The sequence below is a fragment of the Pteropus alecto genome, unplaced genomic scaffold (assembly GCF_000325575.1).
Source record: "Pteropus alecto unplaced genomic scaffold, ASM32557v1 scaffold117, whole genome shotgun sequence".
In the NCBI taxonomy this organism is placed as follows: Eukaryota; Metazoa; Chordata; class Mammalia; order Chiroptera; family Pteropodidae; genus Pteropus; species Pteropus alecto.
Window position 1 is genome coordinate 1010954 of NW_006440642.1, and position 20816 is coordinate 1031769.

The following is a 20816-nucleotide window of genomic DNA, read 5'->3' on the forward strand; positions in this document are numbered from 1 at the left end:
GAAGCAAGAGGGCTGACACTGGGCACCAGAGCAGCTGTAACTTGAGGTCAGAAAGCTGCAGAAAACCATACAACTCACCACTACACCAGGCTCGCGAAGCAGAGGCCTAAACAGTGGGATGTAGAGCCTGGCCACTGCACAAACTTGTGTCTGCTGGAACCTGCACATAACTGCCACCACTACTGAAGAGAAAGGTCTTCTGCCTTCCAACTTCACATAAGTATATCTCATTAGGAGAATCTGTCATAGCAGCAAAGAAATCTGGGAAAGATTAGTCCTCCGACCCTGCAGTATAGGCTAGTGGACATGATCCTGAGGGCCAACACATCATTCTTTCCATGAGACCCCCGAAGAGCTTCTGGGCCCTGAGAACGACTGAGAATGAACCCGCAAGAAAGCCTCTGGAAAGGAAGGGAAGGCCACAGAGCTGCAAACCCAGGCACTCCAGCTAACCCTAAACCAGGTTAGGGACAAAGACATCCACTTCATACCGACCCTACCCAATTCCTAGGAAGACCCTCTGGATTGTGAGCTATTAAAAGGCCCAGGAGGCCCAGAGGGAAACCTTGCCACATGTGGGAGACTGGTCTGGAAACACGGTGGGAGCAGGGTACGGGTGGGAGGAGGAGGGTTCTAGATCAGTTGGACAAGGCTAAAAGTTCCCATTTCAGACTCAACTGGTACAGTTCTACTCTTATTCATTTTATATAGAGATTCCCCATAAGATTTTATTTGGAAAAGACATAGACATATAAATAATAAACAAATCACAAGACAGGAGCAGGGAGCATTTGAAAATGACTTTCTTGCACAGCACCTGACAAAGCCTACCTGTCCATCCAGTCCTTAGCACGTCAGTGACACACTCACATATTACACATAATGAAAGCACTTGACAAGAGTACAGGAAGAACCGTACTCATCAGACCTTGAATAGAGGGGAGCAGAACAAAGGCCCCATATAGCCTACTGACTCCCCTGGATCCAGAACCAGGAGTGAATGGGGAGAAGAGCAGCAGGAAGGAAGGAAAAGTGGGTCAGGATCCAAAGTTGCAGGACGGCCCAGGAATAGGGCCTGGGAGTGAAGCGGTGATATATACACATTATGAGAAAAAAATCTACACACAAAAAAAGGCATTTAATTTTTTTCACATAATCTAATATTTACAAATATTTTCATACAGTTCATTACATTACTGTACACCTACCCCAAGCATTGCTGGAAAACCCAAAGTCACTTCTTGGAAAGAGAAGAATCAGCACTGGTTTTGATTGAGCTTCTTCTCCTGGATTGGGCCTGACAAGGCCAGACCAGCACATGGAGGATAGAAATGGCCGTCCTTCAAGTCCGAAGGGTCAGGATCTTGGCCTGGCTCCTCCAGTCATTACGGGAGAGGTGTCTCTGTTTGGAAAGCCAGAACCAGCACCCAGAACACAGGAGTCCAGAGAGACAGGCCCTGCTGGCCACTACCGGGCTGTGGTGGGAGCGCCCAGGGTGAGGGAGCTGCAACTCGGTGGAGATGTGCCTGTCCAGGAGCCTGGAGTTGTGGGACCATAGCACTAGGAGGCAAAGGAAGAGAGTCTTAGACACAGAAGTAGTCGCTGGATCCTCCAAGGTCCCCCATGCCAGCACAGCTTCCTTTCATCTCCCTTCTTTAAAGACCAAAATGGATCTTAATGTGTTAATACGTTTCTTGTGTCTTCGACCCTCGTTACCATGGCTACAACAAAACCAAATAATACAGACACTAAGACTGACACATTGGGCGACTCTCTCCTGGCCGTTTGGTTCTTGGTTCAAAAATTATTAAAACTCTAGATGTAAGAAGGCCCGAGTCAAATCTGCTTATCATTAGCCTCTAGGCAATCTCAGGCAGGGACCCTCCTCACTGACCACGCACAGAGGCACAGCCAAGCCAGGAAGAGTCCTCCCTGGGTCTCTGGCTCTCTCTCCTACTCCAGCTCAGGTCTGCTGTGAACGTCACACAAGGCATCCCAGGTCCAAACAGTATGAGCTGAGGTGCTCACGACCTCAGGCCCACCTGGTCCTTTCAGCTCAGTTCAGGTGTAAAGGGCCCAACTCCATGGCACCTTGAAAGGAAATGGCCCAGATTTTTAAAAGTCCTAAACGAGTCAATTTATCCCTCCGTCAATGAATGATAGTAGAGGAGTCAGGCACCATGGGCAACATGGACACCGAAAGGATCTGTCCCTGCTCTCCAGGTCCCTTTGGCTGCCGGCTTCTGTGGCAAATCCCAGATGCCTACTTTAGACCGTTCAGTGGCTGCCTCCTTCCCTCAGGCACGAGGCTCTGTCACTGCACATAAACCTTTCTGGGTCCATCTCACACCACTCCCCCTTGACCTCCCAGGCTCCAACCAGAATTACTTTATCTGAGCTTCTTTATCTGAATGACTTTATCTGAGTTGCTTGGAACTCCTTCCCTCCTTGTTCAGTTGTTTGTTCATTCAACATTTATTATTGGGCACCTATTCAGCCCTGGATCCCTGAATCTCTTGATCCAGATTCAGAAGCTCTATTCACTGGGCTCCACTTTATTCAGATGCTACTCAACATCAGCCAAAAAGCCCCTTACTCCAGGAAGCCTTCCTGACCCCCAACCCTAAATAGTAACCTCCAACACACACACAGCACATTCCCACAGCACCATACACTTCGCTTGCGGATAATCAACTCAAAATCCAGCTTCCTCCGCCGACTGTGAGCCCCGTGAAAGCAGAGGGCCAATGTCCATCTGGTTCACTCCAAAGCCACAGCATCAAACACGACAGCAGGCACATAGGAGGAACTCAATCAGTTTGGGTTGAACTGAATTAGATCCTGGATCCCAGGTCCCCCGGTGTAGTTCTTCCACCAGCCTTCAGCTGGGCAGACCAGGCAGGGTCACCACCTTTGGCTCCTCTGTCCACCTCTAACCCACCTAATCAGAGAGTGTATACATCCTGTGGTCACCACGCTCCCTGTAAAATGTGGGGCCGAACAAGCTCATTCCTGCAGAGTTGCTTCCAGCTCTGCAAAACTATGCAATTCTCCCTGCAATGGAGAAAGAGCTGGCAACTCAAGCTCCTTACAACTTTTATTCCAGCCTCATTCTACTCTGATCTGTTAACTTTTAACAGATCCATCCATGCCCCTGCCGCCACCACCATTTGTTCTTTAACAAAAATAAACATGTTGCCTTTACCTTGACTTGAAGCAACGACCTTTAATTTGAATTCGTCTCTGTCACAGTGGACAGAGGATCGGTGCCCAGGGCCCTGACTAAAGGGATGATGGGGGCGCTCATCCCTACCAGAGCACTGAGCCCCTACCCCTTAAGCAGTTTGTTGGGGTTTCCTGGGCTGCTCCCCACTTGGACTCCTGGGGTGAGGATGGATGTGGGCTATGGGCTCCGGGCTGCCCCGGCCCAGCCTTGCCCAAACCACCCGTCTCACCTCTCCTCCAGTCGGACCACAGGTCACTGAACAGCCTCCACTGTGGCCACCTCCGCCTCTTCTGAAACTTCCTCTGTGCCTCGCCCCGCAGGTGGGCACTTCTAGGCAGCAACACACGGGGTGGAGACAGTAAGTGCGCTGCCCACCCAGCTCCAGGCACCAGTGCCTCCGGGGTGGGTGCTTTCAGACTAAAGATGCCAGAGGAGGAGGGGCTGCAATAAGGGACTTTTACTCTTCTCTCTGTAAACAAGGGTAGAAGGAAGAAGGATTCAAAGGAAAGTCACGCAGCTTGGCGGCGCCCCCCTCACCCCCACCACACCACCACCACCACCACCACCCAGCTTAAGGCTCAGGACCTCACAGGTAATGCTGAAGCTAGGGACCGCAAGGTTCTCAAAGCCACCTTGAGAACTGATCACTTTAACACCGTTATTTCTCCCTCATATACCCTCATCATACTCTCTCCAAATCTCCCAGCCCTGGGGAGGAAATATAAGATTTATTTTTAGCTGCATATAATTATTGCTCTTCCCTAAATGGGTCACCACGGTCTAGAAAGTCACAGAAGATTACAGCATTAAAAGAGAGGTGAAGTCTTTAAAATGCCATTTACTTAGAACAGTCGAGGTGGCCCTTACCCCTGTTAATCCCTCATGAGCCATTTGAAGGGCTCTACTCAGAAAGAGGCTCTTTGGCTGCTGGTAGTCACCCAGGTGAGGAACTGCTAGTGTTCATAGGGCTGGCTTCTAACCACCTTACCCTAGTCTGACCATAACCATCTTTCTCAAAAGAACATATGTTTTTCACAACTGATGAGAAACTCGAACTTGCTTCTGGTTTTCCCCAAATGTGAATACAGTCTCCCCTGCCTTCCCTCACCAAAAAAAAAAAAACAAAAAACTACCCGTCCAGTGAGGAAATAAACCATTAGAAGGACCAAATTTCCTCCTACAACAAGACTTTTGTCAAGAGGTGGAGGTGGGGGCGGGCAGTAGGAAAAGAATCCTGGCCACTAGAGGTCAATCCCATTGTCATCTGGCATAGGCAGTGAGGGGCCCGAGGAGAGGGAGCACCAGATATGCCACATGCATCCTCCAACAGTGCAGGGGTAGCAGACCAGCATATGTAAGAACTCAACCATTCTGCTCTGATTCAGACTTGATGAACACCTACCTGCCGGAAGCAGGCCTCAGTTCTGATCCACAACCTGACAGAACCTGAGAAGTCACTTAGCATTCACGGCCCTGTGTAAAGAAGAAAGGAAATGTAAGAGATTAAAAAAAAGGGCAGGGGGCAAACAAAAATAAAAGAAGGGAATTCTTCAAACGGCAAAGAAAGAAAATGGGCTCCTACTCCGAACCTGAGTCCGGAACCCCTGAAACAGATAGTCATAGTTAGAAGGCCCCTGGAGCATAGGACCAGCCAGATTCATCACTGTCTCCAGGGCCCAGCACAGTGTCTGGTACATAGTGTTATACCACTTACATGAACCTCTTCATTCTACAAACAAAGAAACTGGGACCTAAAAAGGGAAAGTATGTCACCAACCAAGTACTGTCCAAGATTCTGGTGGCCTCCCAGAGGGTTCAGGAGAAGATGGTCAGGCAGCTCCCATTCCCAGAACCTCTGCTGTGGAAGAGACTAGTCTGTGTCATCCTTGACCCCTGTATAACCCAAACAGGCCCTCGTACACAATATACTCAAAAAAGTCTGTTGCTTTTACTTAGCAAGGAACTTGGACTCAAACTCACTAGGGCTGGGCTCTATGGCTTCAAGCAGTGGATTCTCACAGTGGGGCAAGTCACAGCCTTGGTTCTGTTCAACTCACAATGGACACAAGAAGGGCCTCAGCCCAGTTACTCCAGGGAGCCCAGGCCAAGGCTTGAGAACCAAGTTAACAGTGGGAGAGAAGGGTATCCAATAAAAATAAGCATTACTTCTGCTTTTTATGGTTCTCATATTTGATGTCCTAGGGAATCATAACGTGCATTTGCAGTTGAGGAAACTGAGGCAGGAAAATAAACTGGCTTGCCCAAGGTCCCAACAAGGAAGGATTCAGTGCCATTTTCAAATAATATTCATCGTCCAGATTTTTTCAGGTTATAAAGCTAATCCATGCTCACTGTAGAAAATATGAAGAGTATAGATTAGTCACTATAATTTTCAGGGAGAGATCCTAGAGACAGCTACTCACACGGACTCAGACACAGGCTTAAGGTGTGGTAGGGGTGGCTACTTCTCTGTTGGGAATAGAAAATTCCAACTGCTGAACACACCCCAATCCATCCCAGAGCACTGGGCTGGTCTAAGCATCCTATCACATGTTTAGGTTCCAGGTTCCCATGTTTGGGTCCATCTGAATTCCCAAAGTTTAGCTAACCCTCGAGTTACTCATGAAGGTTTGGCCCATGGTCATTTTGGCCACAGTATAGGACAGTTGTTGTGCCGACAGACTGCTTGTCCCCTGCCTACATTACCCATTCCATAGGCATCACCAAGAAAGAAACACCCTGGTTAACATGGCCTCTCTCCTGGGCATACCCCAACAAGAAGACATGTGGTATCCAAGAAAAAGCCAGGCATGGAGGCTTGGGCTAGATAATTAGCCTTTCCGAGCTCTGCTGCTTCTGTAAAGTGGACATATCTCACCTGGTTGCTGTGAGGATTAAAACAGTCCATGTGCCATGCTTCACACAGTATGCGCTTCATGTGCAGCCCCCTCTCTCCCAGTCCTCTGTCTGGTGATGTACGTACCTGGGCAGAGCTGACCAGACCCTTGGAGTGCCCCACTCTGTAGCCAAAGGGACATTTCCCAGATCCTCACTGTTATCTGTGGTAGGCAAAATAATGACCTCCAAAAATGTCCACATCCTAATTCTCAGAATCTGTGAATATATTGCCTTACATGGTTAAAAAGATTTTGTGGATAAAATTAAGGACTTGGGAGATTATCCCAGAGTATCTGGGTGGGCTCAATCAATCATGTGGGCCCTTTAAACCCGAGAAACTTTCTGTGGTTGGTGGGAGATGTGACTACAGAAGAATGCTCCAAAAGATACAATGTTGCTGGCTTTGAAGATGGAGGAAGGGGCCACAAGCCAAGGAATGTGAGCAGTTTCTATAAGCTGCAAAAAGCAAGGAAACAGATTCTCCCCTAGAGCTTTCAGAAGGAAAAGCAAGTCTATCACACCTTGACTTCATCCCAATGAGACCTGTGTCAGCTTTCTGATCTACATAAATGTAAGATAATAAATCTGTGTTGTTGGAAGTCACTAAGTTTATAGTAATTTGTTATGGCAGCAACAACAACAAAAAAAAATGGAAAGAAAAAAACTAATACAGCATCCATTATCCTAGGGGGCAGGGTAGTGGCTAAACCCTCCACCCAACAGGGCCCCATCCCTTCCACTGCTATGCCCAGGGGAGGGCAGCTTCACAGCCAGGAGCTTTGCCTGTATATTCTAGCCTGCTACAGGTAGAGCTAGAGGCTTCCAGTTACCTTCACCTCTATCTACCCCAAGCCCTAAAGGCTGGTGGGCCTGGGGTAAGCTAGGTCACCATTTAGCAGCCTTCCTGCCCCTACCCACACCAGCCTGCCCCAGATTCATATGATCAGAATCATCCTCCAGGATTGTCACATGGCTGCTGAGGAAGGGTAGAAGAAAGCAGGCATCTCCACAGCCACTGCCCTGTCCTCCTCAGCACCCCTTCACTGTGGGCACTTTCCCTGCTCTAGGCCCTTAGCTCCTTCCTGAACAGGAGCTCCTGTGGAGACTTCATGGCCCCTCATGGCCTCACCTGGGAGTGCTATAGGCAAGTTCACCACTAAAAACTCTTGGACTCTACCCTAATGGAGCACATACTCTGTGCTGGGGGCCAGGATAGCTACTGCAGAAGCACACACCAAGTTCCTTGGGATCATGCAAGAGGGTGAACCCGGGCTGGAAAAAGGAAGAAGCTGGCATATGCACTTGATCTCACAGATTCAGACAGAATAGGAGGTAGGGGCAGTGAATGAATTTCTGGCAGAGGAAACAAAGACAAAAGGACTGGAAAGTAAAAGTGAGAGAAGAAAAGGCAGAAAGAGAAGGGTTGTGCAGGCGGAGTGGTCCAAACTATATCCTGGCTCTGATTAGCTATGTCACCTTTCACAGTTTCTTTATAAGTAAAGAGAAGAAACACCCACCTCACAGGCAGGTTTTGAAGATTAACTGGAGTCTGTGAGAACTTGGATACTGCCTGACAATCAATCAATAAATGTTCTTTTCTTCCCCTGGGAAGTGTGAGCAACCTAGTGTGATGACAGCACTGCTTCTCAGCCCTCACTGTGCATCGGAATCTCATGGAACTATTTTTAAAATAATGACTCCTGACCTCTCTTCCCCTAGGGACAGGTATCAGGATAGAGGCAAAATTAGGGAGCCTGGAACAATTAGCAAAATACACACATACACACTCCCAGGCAGGGCCCTCTCCAGCACCCCCAAGGATGGTGTGTCGAGCTCCACCCCATCAGTCAGTCTGGGGCTGGGAGCTGAGAAGGAATCAGGGGAATCAGCCCACCCCACTTTCCAGGAGCATATAGTCCAATAGGTGAGGAAAAATCCACAGTTCCCTCAAAACAAGCAGAGAGCCACTAAGGGCTGGGCTCTCCCTCCAGAACAGGAGGGAGGGATGGGTGGAGACCTGAGCAGCCAGCAGAGCTGACCAAAGGAAGGGCAAGATTTTTCCCATGGGGGGAGGAGGGGAGGGCGCTTCAGACAGGGGAAGGAACATTAGCAAAGGTGGAGAGGCAGTGGCCAGGACAGAAGGTCTTCTGATGCAGGAAGTATATCTATGCTGGGAAAACGCAGAGTCTGGGTGCCAAGACATCAGCAGGAGGGATCTGGACTAGGAAAGAAAACGATAAGAAACCACTGAGGGGTTCTGAGTGAGGGATACTCACAAGATTAGTCCCACAGAAAAGTAAAGAATGGACCGGAGGGCGATGGTCATGAAAGTGGAGAAGAGGAGTAAATGCCAGAGAGGCTTCAATGGTGGAAGCCAGAGGCCCGGTAAAGGTGAAAAAGGACGAGTCTCAGCTGAGGGCATTTGTGAACCAGAAAGCGCTACACACTGAACGTAGGGTATGAAGAGAGGGGAGGGTAAGACGAGCTGAGGGTGCATTCAAGCTATCCCACTGAAAAGGACGCTGAGAGAATCATGGCTCCTGGGACGGAAACTGGACTTTCAGGGAGACCCCTCTGAAGTCAGGGGATAGGGTGAGGACTTGGCTTGAAATGCCATGAGGTGAAGGTGGGTCTTCCGATGGGAAAGAGGAGAAGGGCAGCCATCAGGCAGACATGACAGCAGGGGCCCCTTCTCCATCTCCTCAGCAGAGGGACGGGGCACTTTCCTCCTTAGGACTCTCGGTCCAGCTGAGATCTCTGCTAGGAGGGGGCTCTGGTAACCACAATCTGCAGGGAGTAGGGCTAGAGGAATGGAGAGCGGGCTAAATTGCATCCCCCTGGATTTATATGTTGAAGCCCTAACACTCAGTTCCTCAGAATGTGACTATCTGGAGAAAGAGCCTTTAAAGGGGTGCTTAAGTTAAAATGAGGCCGTTAGGGCGGTCCCTAATCCAATTCCATCCGTGTCCTTTTAAGAAGAGATTTGGACACAGATGCGAGGATTGCATGCACATCGAAGAAAGGCAATGTGAGGACAATGAGAAGGAGGCCATCTGCAAGCCAAGGAGAGAGGCCTCAGGAGAAACTAAACCTTGATTTTGAACTTCTGGCCTCCAGAGCTATGAGAAATTAAATTTCTGTTGTTTAAGCCACCAGTCTGTGATATTTTGTCACGGCTGCCCTAGCAAACTAGTACAGAGCAGGAGGGAAGCACCACCTTGTGCTCACTAGAACAGGAAATGGGTGGTAGACTATCGGGGAGGCCAGGGGAGAGGGGGTCAACAGCATTGCTGAAGGGTGGGGAACTGGGCCTCCTGAGCTCTTTACAGAAGGATCCACAGGGCCAGGGGGTGGCTCTGAGTAAAACTGAGAAATAAACAGACCCAGGGGGTGGAAACAGCTCAGAGAAAAAGAAGAGACTTTGCTCCTGCCCCAGGTCGGTTTGACAGGCACTCCCAGTGCCTCCAGCCCTTCTGATCTTATCTTATGATTGATTCTACCATCTGACTCCCTGAAATGTCTTAAAAGCCCAGATAGAAGAGCACTGAGCATTAAGCCTGGTCAACCCTCCACAGGCCCCTAGGACCATGAAGCAACCTTCCCTTCACCTTCTTGTCTGCCCTAAGCACTGCTGAGGAAAAGGCCAGTGTAGTCTCTTCTGCCCACAGTGTCAGGCCAGCCAACCCTGCCAAGGGGACACCCAGCTGAGCTGGGTGCTAAGTGTCCACTGAGTGACCATTTCTAGGCCAGAGAGTCATGCCATGCTGGGGGCCACTCTGGAGCCCCTCAGGATATAGCCCACCCTGGCGCCCAGGCAGCCCTGTGGGCATCCACTCCTTTCCCCCAGCTGCTCCCCAGCCAGCACAGAAGCACGGGAAGGTTACTTGTTGATGGGTCGTCCAGCAGGGGCGTGTTCTACCTCATAGCCTTCACGTAGCAAAACATTGAGCACTGTGTTGTTGCCCATGAAATGACCTGCAGTAAGAAAACAATCAGAAATGCTGCAGCTTTCATGACCACCAAACATAACCCCAAACATAGACCCCAGAACGAAGAAATAACCCTGACAAGCCCCCTCCCCTGTGTCCATTCCAGTACAGTTTCAAACGGCTTCTGCAATCAGGCCACCCCACAGCCCTGCCAGCCAGGCAGGATAGTAGTGTTGAGATGAGGACGCTGAGGACTAGAATGGTGCAGTGAGCTGCCCACGGTCACACGACTAAGGGTAGTGCCTGGACACCAAACCCCAATCTTCCACCACTGAGTCCAGTGCTAACATTCCTGACCATTCTCATTTGTATAAACAAACCACCTCTGAGACCTGAGCCCCTTGTCCTATATATAATTATAAATGCACAATAAAAACCTTCATTTATCAGAAGCCACCATAGCTGGACACCTCAATCTGAATTTTATTTCCCTTCTTTCCTTTCTAACAAAAAGCAGCAAAGAGCACCAGGTAAGCTAACAATGGCATCTTAAATATTTTAAAGGCCAAGGGTAGATCCTGGGATTCATCTTCATTCTTTTCAGATTTTGATGCTTAGAACTGACACGATCCTCTGGGGTTACAATGTCCCTTTTTTACAATGTGACAGTTTATGGCACTTTAATGTCCTAAATGGCTAACCACAGCACATTATCCTCTGATGCAGCAGAACTTTAGAGGCATCATTATCTCCACATTAAAATAGAAAATTGAAGTAAAATAAATTCAAAAAAGTGGCACAGCAGAATCTAAACCCAGGCAGTTTGGCTGCAGAGTCTATGCAATTTTGGCAACTGAATACTCAACAGCTGGAGACTGGAAAGGGAAATGAAGGTACATCCAAACTTCAGGAGAGGCAGACGTCTGGTGTGTAGGCTTCTCCTTTGTCCTGACTCCGCAGCTTTAAGCAGATTGAAGTTGCAGCAGCCGTTGGAAGCCTAGGGAGCCTCGGGCAGTGTTTGTGGCTAAGGTACTGGGTTCTACTAGGTTCTTGGGTCCAACTGTAGAGTCTGTGACCCCCCGATAAAGGGCAACTCAGATGAAAGAGACATTGACAAGGCCCTAATTAGCCCCAGTGCAGAAGTGCAGCAAACTCATATATAGGTTATGCCTAGACTGGAAGAGAGGGGAGCGTGCTCCTGCCACCTCACTCCCCAAGCCATTACCAAGGTCACATGGCAGAAAGTAATCACAATAATAAAAATAGCTACTATTTACTGAGTATTACAAGGTACAGGGTACTATTCTCAGTACTTTACATACCATTTAACAAACGCCACCCACAATAACCCTATAAGGTAAATGTGTTATTACCCCCATTTTACAAATGAGGAAGAGGCACAAAGAAATTAAGCAAACTGTAGCTTGGACCCAGGAGGTCTGGCGCCAGAGTCTACACTCTCAGCCAATTAGGAATGGAAAAAGTATTTGTCAAGAGAAAAAACAGCCTGTATTAGCAATGCTTTGTCATTACGAAACCGAACTGTTCTGTCTGACTTCAATTCACCTCCCACTCAAGCTGAACTACATTTCTCACTTTTAAATTTTATCTCCAGATTCCCATGGCAAAAGTTGCTATTTGATTTTAAAGCTCTGGGGCTTTCAGTTTTAGGTTATCCTCACTTTATTTTTTTTTTCTTTCAGATCTTTTTCTTTAATTTTTTTATTAAAATTATTGAGGGTACAATTCGACAATATGCCATATGCATATCGCATTGTGTGTTCCTTCTGTCACCAAATATTTGACCCACTTTACCCTTATCTACCTCCCCCACTTCCCTCTGGTAACCACTAATCCACTGTCCCTGTCCATTAGCCTCTGTTTGTCATATTCGTTTGTTGCTTTCACTTTTATATCCCACATGTGAGTGAAATCATATGTCTGACTTATTTCACTTAGCATGATAATCTCTAGATCCATCCATGTTGTCACAAATGGCAGCATTTCATCTTTTCTTATGGTTGAGTAATATTCCATTGTACATATGTACCACACTTTCTTTATCCAATCATCTATTGAAGGACACTTCGGTCATTTCCATGTCTTAGCCACCGTGAATAATGCTGCTATGAACATCAGGGTGCATATATCTTTGCAGATAAATGTTTTCAAGTTTTTTGGGTAATACCCAGAAGATGGATTGCTGGGTCACATGGTAATTCTATTCTTAGTTTTTTGAGAAACTCCATACTGATTTCCATAGTGGCTGTACCAATTTACATTCCACCAGCAGTGTATGAGGGTCTCTGTTTCTCCACGACCTCTCCAACACTTGTTATTACTTCTCATGTTGATGACAGCCATTCTGACAGGTGTGATGAGATGGTATCTCATTGTGGTTTTGATTTGCATTTTCCAAATAGCTAATGAAGTCGAACAACTTTTCACATGTCTGTTGGCCATTTGTATGTCTTCTTGGGAGAAGTGTCTGTTCAGATGCTCTGGCCATTTTTTAACTGGATTTTTTTTTTATTGTTGAGTTGTATGAGTTTTTTATATATTTTGGATATTAGGCTCTTATTGAAGGTGTTGTTTGCAAAAATCTTCTCTCATTCAGATAGTTGCCTCTTTGTCTTGTTGGTTTCTTTGCTGTGCAGAGCCTGTTTCATTTGATATAGTCTCATTCTTTTATTTTTGCTTTTATTTCCCTTGACTTTGAGGTCAAATTCTTAAAACTCTCTCTAAATCCAAGGTCCATGAGCTTAGTACCTACGTTTTCTTTTATGCAATGTATTATTTCAGGTCTTTGACCATTTTGAGTTAATTTTGGTGTATGATGATAGAGAGCAGTCCAGTTTCATTTTTGCATGTGGTTTTCCAATTTCCTCGCACAATTTATTGAAGAGGCTTTCCTTTCTCCATTGTACATTTTTGGCTCCTTTGTTAAAAATTATTAGCTTATATATCTGGGGGTTTACTTCTGGACTCTCAATTCTGTTCTATTGGGCTGTGTGTCTGTTTTTCTGCCAATACCATGCCATTTTGATTATTGTCTCTTAGTAGTATACTTTGAAGTCAGGCAGAGTGATACCTCTGGCCTTGCTCTTTTTCTCAGAATTGCTTTGGCTATTCGCGGTCTTTTGTGCTGCCATACAAATCTGATGATTTTTTGTTCTACTTCTTTGAAAAATGCTGTTGGGATTTTGATGGGGATTGCATTAAATCTGTATAACACTTAGGTAATAAGGGCATTTTAACTATGTTGATTCTTCCAAACCGTGAACACAGAGTATATTTCCATTTTGTTGTGCCTTCTTCAATTTCTTTTAATAATGTCTTATAGTTTTCAGTGTATAGGTCCTTCACATGCTTCATTAGGTTTATTCCTAGGTATTTTATTCTTTTTGTAGCAATTGCAAAAGAAATTAATTTTTTTTCTGAAAATTCATTATTAGAGTATGAGAACACTTTGGATTTTTGTACATTGATTTTTGTACCCTGAAACTTTACCATATTTGTTTATTATTTCTAATATGTTTTTAGTGGTGTCTTTAGGGTTTTGTATATAGAGAATCATATCATCCACAAAAAGGGACAATTTGACTTCTTTGTTTCTTATTAGGATGCCTTTTATTCTTTCCCTTGCTCGATTGCTCTAGCTAGGACTTCCAATAGTATATTGAATAATAGTGGCAATAGCAAACAGCCTTGTCTTGTTCTTGATCTTAGAGAGAAGGTTTTTAGTTTTTCACCATTTAATATGATGTTAGCTGAGGGTTTATCATATATGGCCTTTATTATGTTGAGATACTTTCCTTCTATACCCATTTTATTGTTTCAGTCATAAATGGATGCTGTATTTTGTCAAGTGCTTCTTCTTCATCTATTGATATAGCCATATGAATTTTATTTTGTTTATGATAAAGTCATATGAATTTTATTTTGTTTATCCTTTTATTTTGTTTATGTGGTGTATCACATTGATCAATTTGCGTATGTTAAACCATTTCTGTGCCCCTGGGATGAAACCCACTTGATCATGGTATATAATCTTTTTAATGTGTTACTGTATTCAATTTGCTAGTATTTTGTTTAGGATTTTTTCATCTGTGTTCATAAAAGATATTGGTCTATAGTTTTCTTTTGTGTTGTCTTTACCATGTTTTGATATCAGGGTAATATTGGCCTCATAAAGTGAGTTAAGAAGGATTGCTTCTTCTTCACTTTTTTGGAAAATTTTGAGAAGAACAGGTATTAAATCTTCTTTGAAAGTTTGGCAGAATTCACTAGAGAAGCCATCTGGTCCTGAACTTTTTCTCTCTGGAAGGTTTTTGATAATTGTTTCAATTTCCAAACTTTTGATCAGTCTCTTTAGATTTTCCAGTTCTTCATGATTCAGTCTAGGAAGGTTGTATATTTCTAAGAACTTGTCCATTTCTTCTAGGTTATTAAATTTGGTGGCATATAATTTTTCATAGTATTCTTGTATGATCCTTGTATTTCGGTGGTATCTTTTGTAACTTCTCTTTCATTTCTGATTTTATTTGTGTCCTTTCTCTTTTTCTCTTTAGACTCCTTACTGAGTCTAGCCGTAAGTTCATCAATTTTACTAATTTTCTCAAAGAAAATTAATTACATTACATTAATTTTTACATTACATTAATTTTTTCTGTAGTCTTTTTTTCTTAATTTCATTTAACTCTACTCTAATTTTGATTCTTTCCTTTCTTCTTTGCTTGCTTTGAGCATCATTTGTTCTTCTTTTTCTAGTTTTTTAAGATATAATATTAGGTCGTTTATTTGGGATATTTCTAGTTTCTTGAAATAGGCCTGTAATGACATAAACTTTCCTCTTATTATTACTTTTTTGCTGTGTCTCAAAAGTTTTGATATTTTATACTTTCTCATTTGTTTCTATGTATCTCTTGATCTCCCCTTTCATTTCGTCTATGACCCAGTCATTCTTCAGTAGCATGTTGTTTAATATCCACATATTTGTGGTTCTTCCTGCTTTCTTTTTGCAGTTGATCTCCAGTTTCAAAGCATTAAGGTTGGAGAATATGTTTGGTATGATTTCAATCTTATTTTATTTTATTTTTATTATTTTTTATTTTCTTATTTTTATTTTTTTATTTTTTTCAATTATACTCGACATACAATATTACATTAGTTCCTGGTATAACACAGTGATTAGATGTTTCTATAACTATTGAAGTAATCACCCTAATAAATCCAGTACCTATCTGTCACCATACATAGTTATTACAATACTACTGATTATCTTCTCCATGCTAAAGTAATCACCCTTATAAATCCAGTACCTATCTGTCACCATACATAGTTATTACAATACTACTGATTATCTTCTCCATGCTATACTCTACATCTCTATGACTATTTTGTAACTACCAATTTGTACCTCTTAATCCCCTCCTTTTCACCAACACCCTCACCCCCCAATCTGAGAACCATCAAAATGCTCTCTATATCTATGAGCTTATTTCTGTTGTTTGTTTGTTTATCCTGTTCTCTAGATTCCACATATGTCATTTCCCTTTTTCTGACTTACACCACTAAGCACACAATACCCTTCAGGTCCATCCATTATGTAATTCCAGATGTAAGATTTTATGGCTAGTAATATTCCATCTTGCCTATTGTATGTAAATAATGCTGCAATGAACATATGATTCACATGTCCCTTAAAAGTAGTGTTTAGGTTTCTTCAGATAAATATCCAGAAGTGAGATAACTGGGTCCTGCTTTGCTCTGGTTATAGACTTTGTTTTAAAGTCTATTTTGTCTGCATCCTTTACTTTCAGTCTGTGTATGTCTTTCAGTCTGAAATGAGACTCTCATAGGCAGCATATGTAAGGGTCTTGTTTTCTTATCCATTCAACCACCCTTTCTTTTGATTGGAGCATTTAATCCATTTGCATTGAAAGTAATTGTTGCAAGATATGTAGTTATTGCCATTTTAATGTTCATATTTTTACTGTTTTTTCTTCTTCTTCTTCTTAAAGAAGTCTCTCTAACATTCCCTGTATGTTAGTGTTGAGAAACTCCTTTAGCTTTTTCTTTTCTGGGAAGTTCTTATCTGTCCTTCTATTCTAAATGATAGCTTTGCTGGGTAGAGTAATCTTGGTTGTAGGTCCTTGCTTTTCATCACTTTAAATATTTCATGCCAATCCCTTCTGGCCTGCAAAGTTGCCGTTGAGAAATTAACTGACAGTCTTATGGGAGCTCCCTTGTACGTAGCTAACTTCTTTTCTCTTGCCACTTTTAAGATTCTCTCTTCATCTTTAACTTTTAAATTCTGAATTATGATTGTCTTGGTGTGTGCTTCTTTAGATTTATCTTGTTTGAAAAATCTCTGCGCTTCCTGGGCTTATGTGTCTAGTTCCTTCACCAGGTAAAGGAAGTTTTCCGAAATTATTTCTCGAAATAGGTTTTAATTCCTTGCTCTCTCTTCTCCTTCTGGTATCCCTACGATGTGAATGTAGGTATGTTTGATACTGTCCCAGAAACCCCTTAAACTATCCTCATATTTTTTGGATTCTTTTTTCTTGTTACTGTTCCAGTGGGTGTTTTCTGCTACCTTATCTTCTAACTCGCTAATTCGATTCTCCGCTTCATCTAATCTACTATTAATTCCTCCTAAGGTAGTCTTCATTTCAGTTATTGTATTCTTCATTTCTGACTTGTTCTTTTTTATGTTTTCTGTCTCCACTTTTATCTTTCCTATCTCTTTGTTAAAGTTCTCACTAAGTTCATCTACTCTTCTCCTATGTTCATTGAGCATCCTTAAAGCAGTGTTTCGAACTCTTTATCTGGTAGGTTGCTTGTCTCCATTTTGTTTAGTTCTTTTTGTTTTGTTCTGTTCTTTTATTTAGCATAAATTTGGTTTTTGTTTTTTGATCCAAACTGCTACTCTGCCTTTTTATTGGTGATTTCTGTCTGCCTGTTAGTCATCTTACTCATAGTTATGGATATTTTTACTTTTTTTTCAGGCAGAATAACCACCTTTAGTATTTCCTGTAATACAGGCCGTGTGGCGGAAAATTCCCTCAGCTTCTGTATGTCTGAAAAGGTCTTTATTTCCCTTTCATATCTGAAGAAGAACTTTGTTGGATATATTATTCTTGGCTGGCAATTTCTCTCTTTCAATAGTTTGAATATTTGGTTCCACTCACTCCTAGCTTGTAAAGATTGTGCTGAAAAGTCCAATGATAATCTAATGGATTTTCCTTTATAAGTTATCACCTTCTTTTCCCTATCTGCCTTGAGAACTTTCTTTGTTATTAATTTTTGACAATTTTAATATAATATGTCTGCAGAAGGCCTTTTTGGGTTGAAATAATTAGGTGTTCTGTTTGCTTCTTAATTTCAAGGATCCAGTTCTTTTCATAGGTTTGGGAAATTTTAGATTATTTGTTTGAATATGCCCTCTGTTTTCTTCTCCTTCTCTTCTCCTTTTGGTATACCCAGTATTCTTATGTTGCTTTTTCTGATGGTGTCAGATAGTTCTTGTAGAGTTCTTTCATTTTTTTCACTCTCAACTCTCTCTCTACTTCCCTCTGCATCATTTCCAGATTTCTGTCTTCAATATCACTAATTTTTTCTCCACCTGGCCAGCTCCATGTTCTAAGCTTCCTATTTCATTCTTCATCTCTTTTAATAAATTATTCATCTACAGAAGTTCTAGTTGGTTTTTTTTTCAGAGTTTCAATCTCCTTGGTAAAGTATTCTTGTTGTTTGTTGATTTTTGTTTCTAAGTTCTTTGAACTGTCAATCAGAATTTTCTTGCAACTAGCTGAGGTTTTTTTTCAGAAGTGCAATCTTGAATTCTCTGTCATTTAATCTTATTTTCTGGAAATTTTTCATTTCCCTTCTGAGCTGCCTTGTCATCTCGGTTGTTCATGGTGTTTGATGGACTATTTCTTAGCCTAGGCATTAATGGGTATTTACTCAGCTTTTTAAAGAAAATTTATTATATAGAGATCTCTCTTTAGCAGGTAGATAAGGTTTTTATTTTGATTTCCAGTAGGTGGCGTCCAAATCTCCCGCACTGCTCAAGACTCCTGGATCTCTGCTTTTAGGTTAAAATAACCTGGATTTTGTTTGTTTGTTTTGTTTTGTTTTGTTTTTTAGTGAGCTGTGTGTCTCTTCTGTGACCAGGTCATCTCAGTCCCAGGGCTCCACCCCCATGGGAGAATGTTAAGGGCAATAGGGGTCTGAGCCTCTGAAAAGGCCCTGAAGTCCCGGTACTGCCCCAGCAGTCAGATGCGATGATCCACTACTTCCTTTCAAATCAGCCTGACTGAATGAGGGTGGGGTGGATTGGGAGAGACCAGCTGTGTGTGTAGCTCTTTTCCTTCTGGTAATGCTGTCCCTCAAGTTTTAGCTGTCTTGCTTCTATATCTCCACCCCTATCACTGGGACGGGCTAAAGTGTATGTTTCAGTACTGGTTGAGCAGATTCCCCTGAGGCTCAGTGCTAGCTCTGGGAGGATAGGGGCGGGGTGTGAATATACTCTTGGATAGTGGAGTAAGGCGGTTTCTAAGACACAACTATCACCTTTCCCACTCAGTCTCTGCCCTGCTCTCTGCTCTGATCACTGGCCACGTGGAATATGCTAATCACTCAGGCAGGACTGTTCAGTGCTTCAAAGAGCCAAGAAACTGCCACATAATTCTTCCCTCCCCCTCTTCCTGCAGGGAGCTCTGGGCTTCATCCCACAGTGTCTTTTCTCCTCTCTCTTTCCACCTCCCTGACTTACACGATTGGCCTACCTTCAGATGCTCTGATGCGCAGACTCTCAGATGTGCTTGTGTGCAAGTTGGGTGTTATTTGTTGGACTGTAGCTGTTCAGCTTATTGTAATTCCATGGGGAGAGATCGGGGAAGATCCCTCATGCTGCCACACTCCTGGTGTTACTGTTATCCTCACTTTACAATTAAAAGTTTGCTAAATGCACAGATTTTAAAATATTACACTGCCAAGCCTGAGTTTGGGAGCAATTTGATTTCTGTGGTTCCCTCTGATAAGCTCAGCCTTCAGAAGGCACAAGGAGAAATTGACTCAGGTGGTAGAGAAAGCAGCCCCAGGAAAACACTTGGCCCTGGCAGCTATCCAGGCCACTCTTGGCACCCAAAGTGCCCAGTAACTGTGACGTGTCTATCTAGCACTACAGCAGTATGATGAATTGCGCCCAGCGAATTAGTCAAGCTTAGATATGGCAATATCACCTGTGCCATCCATCAGACATAATCTCCATCCAGAGGGCCTACTCAGGTCCAACCTGCCCACTGGCCACCAGCCACTCTATTGCCTGGCCTTGCTTTGGCCCAGAACGCACCTGGCACAGCAGCACACCACAGGGCAGGACACTGTCATTTCAGAGCACCCAATTTTTCCCTGCTCCCAGGGCCCCATTATTCCCACACTGGACATCAGGGAAGCTCTTGAGAGATCAGTTGAATCTGGCAGAAGTGGAAAGCTGCCTGTGGCCTTATGCATTCAGCTCTCACATGCTCCAGCACTGGGCGCTTTCCATCTGATGAGACCCAGCATGACCACTGGGACAAAGCCATGGGCTATATCCTAATAAAAGGGGGCCATCATCCTCACCAGGGGCAGAGCCACGGGGCCATCTGTGGTCTGACACCTGTCAAGTTGCCTGCTAGGCGAGGCTCTGGCTAACAGCTTTGTTAGAGAAAGCCACTTATGACAGGCTGGACATGGGCAGAGCTACACAGCACAGTGCGTGATCCAAAAGTGGAATTTGAAAGAGAGGAGGAGACCCACTTACAGACTCAGAGGAGTCACTGAAGGTAGAAACTGTGATTTGTTTTGGCAGAACTTTTCAACATACGAGCCCAACCCCTCAGCTTTCAACAACAGCTTCATTTGAGTATAATTCATGTAACATAAAACACATCTTCTTAAGGTGTTCAATTTTGTGATTTTTGGGATACTCACAAAGTTATGCAACCTTCAGCACAATCTAATTTTAAAACATTTTCATCCGCTGAGACTTTGATAAGGATTGCATTGAACCTGCAGCTCAATTTGGGGAATATATTGCCATCATAGCAATAGTTATTCTGTTTTCCAATTCATGAAAACATGAGAGGTCTCCATTTCTTGCGGTCTTCTTTAATTCCTTTTAATGATGTTTTTAGTTTTCATTATACAAATTGCACTTTGTTTGTAATATTTAGTCATAACTATTTTTTATGCTGTTGTACATGGAACTGGTTTCTTACTTGCATTTTCAGATTATTTATTGCTAGAGTATAGAAATACAACTGATTTCTATATATTGATCTTATATCCTGCATTATTGTAACCTGAACTCAGTTATTAGCTCTAACAGTTTTTTGGTGGATTACTTAGAATTTTATTTGTTTGTTTATTTGTTTAAAGTTTTTTTTTTTAGGTAAAATTTATAATACTGAGGATTTTCTATACACAAGACCATATCATCTGAGAAGAGAGTTTACCTCCTCTTTTCCAATTTAAATGTCTTTTATTTCTTTTCCTTTCCTAATTTCCCTGGCTAGAACCTTCAGCACAATGTTGAAGAGAAGTGGTGACAGCAGCCTTCCTTGTCTTTTTCCTCATTCTCAGGGGGGAAGCATTCAGTCTTTCATTATTAAATATGATGGGAATTAATGTGGGAATTTCACAGCAACTCTTTAACAGGTTGATGAAGTTCCCCTCTATTCCTGCTTCAATGAGTGTTTTTATCATGAAAGAGT

At 43.4% G+C, this 20816-nt stretch overlaps 1 protein-coding gene across 1 annotated transcript in view; it reads right to left on the reverse strand.

Moving 5' to 3' along the window:
• Nucleotides 1-1049: 1049 nt before the first annotated feature.
• TRABD2A (TraB domain containing 2A) overlaps nt 1050-20816 on the reverse strand; it is an 80168-nt gene continuing 60401 nt past the window's right edge. Inside the window, 4 exon segments of the mRNA XM_025050892.1 lie at nt 1050-1560; nt 3456-3695; nt 4629-4699; nt 10009-10099. Of these exon segments, the coding sequence (XP_024906660.1) occupies nt 4681-4699; nt 10009-10099 (110 nt within the window). The 3' untranslated portion in view covers nt 1050-1560; nt 3456-3695; nt 4629-4680.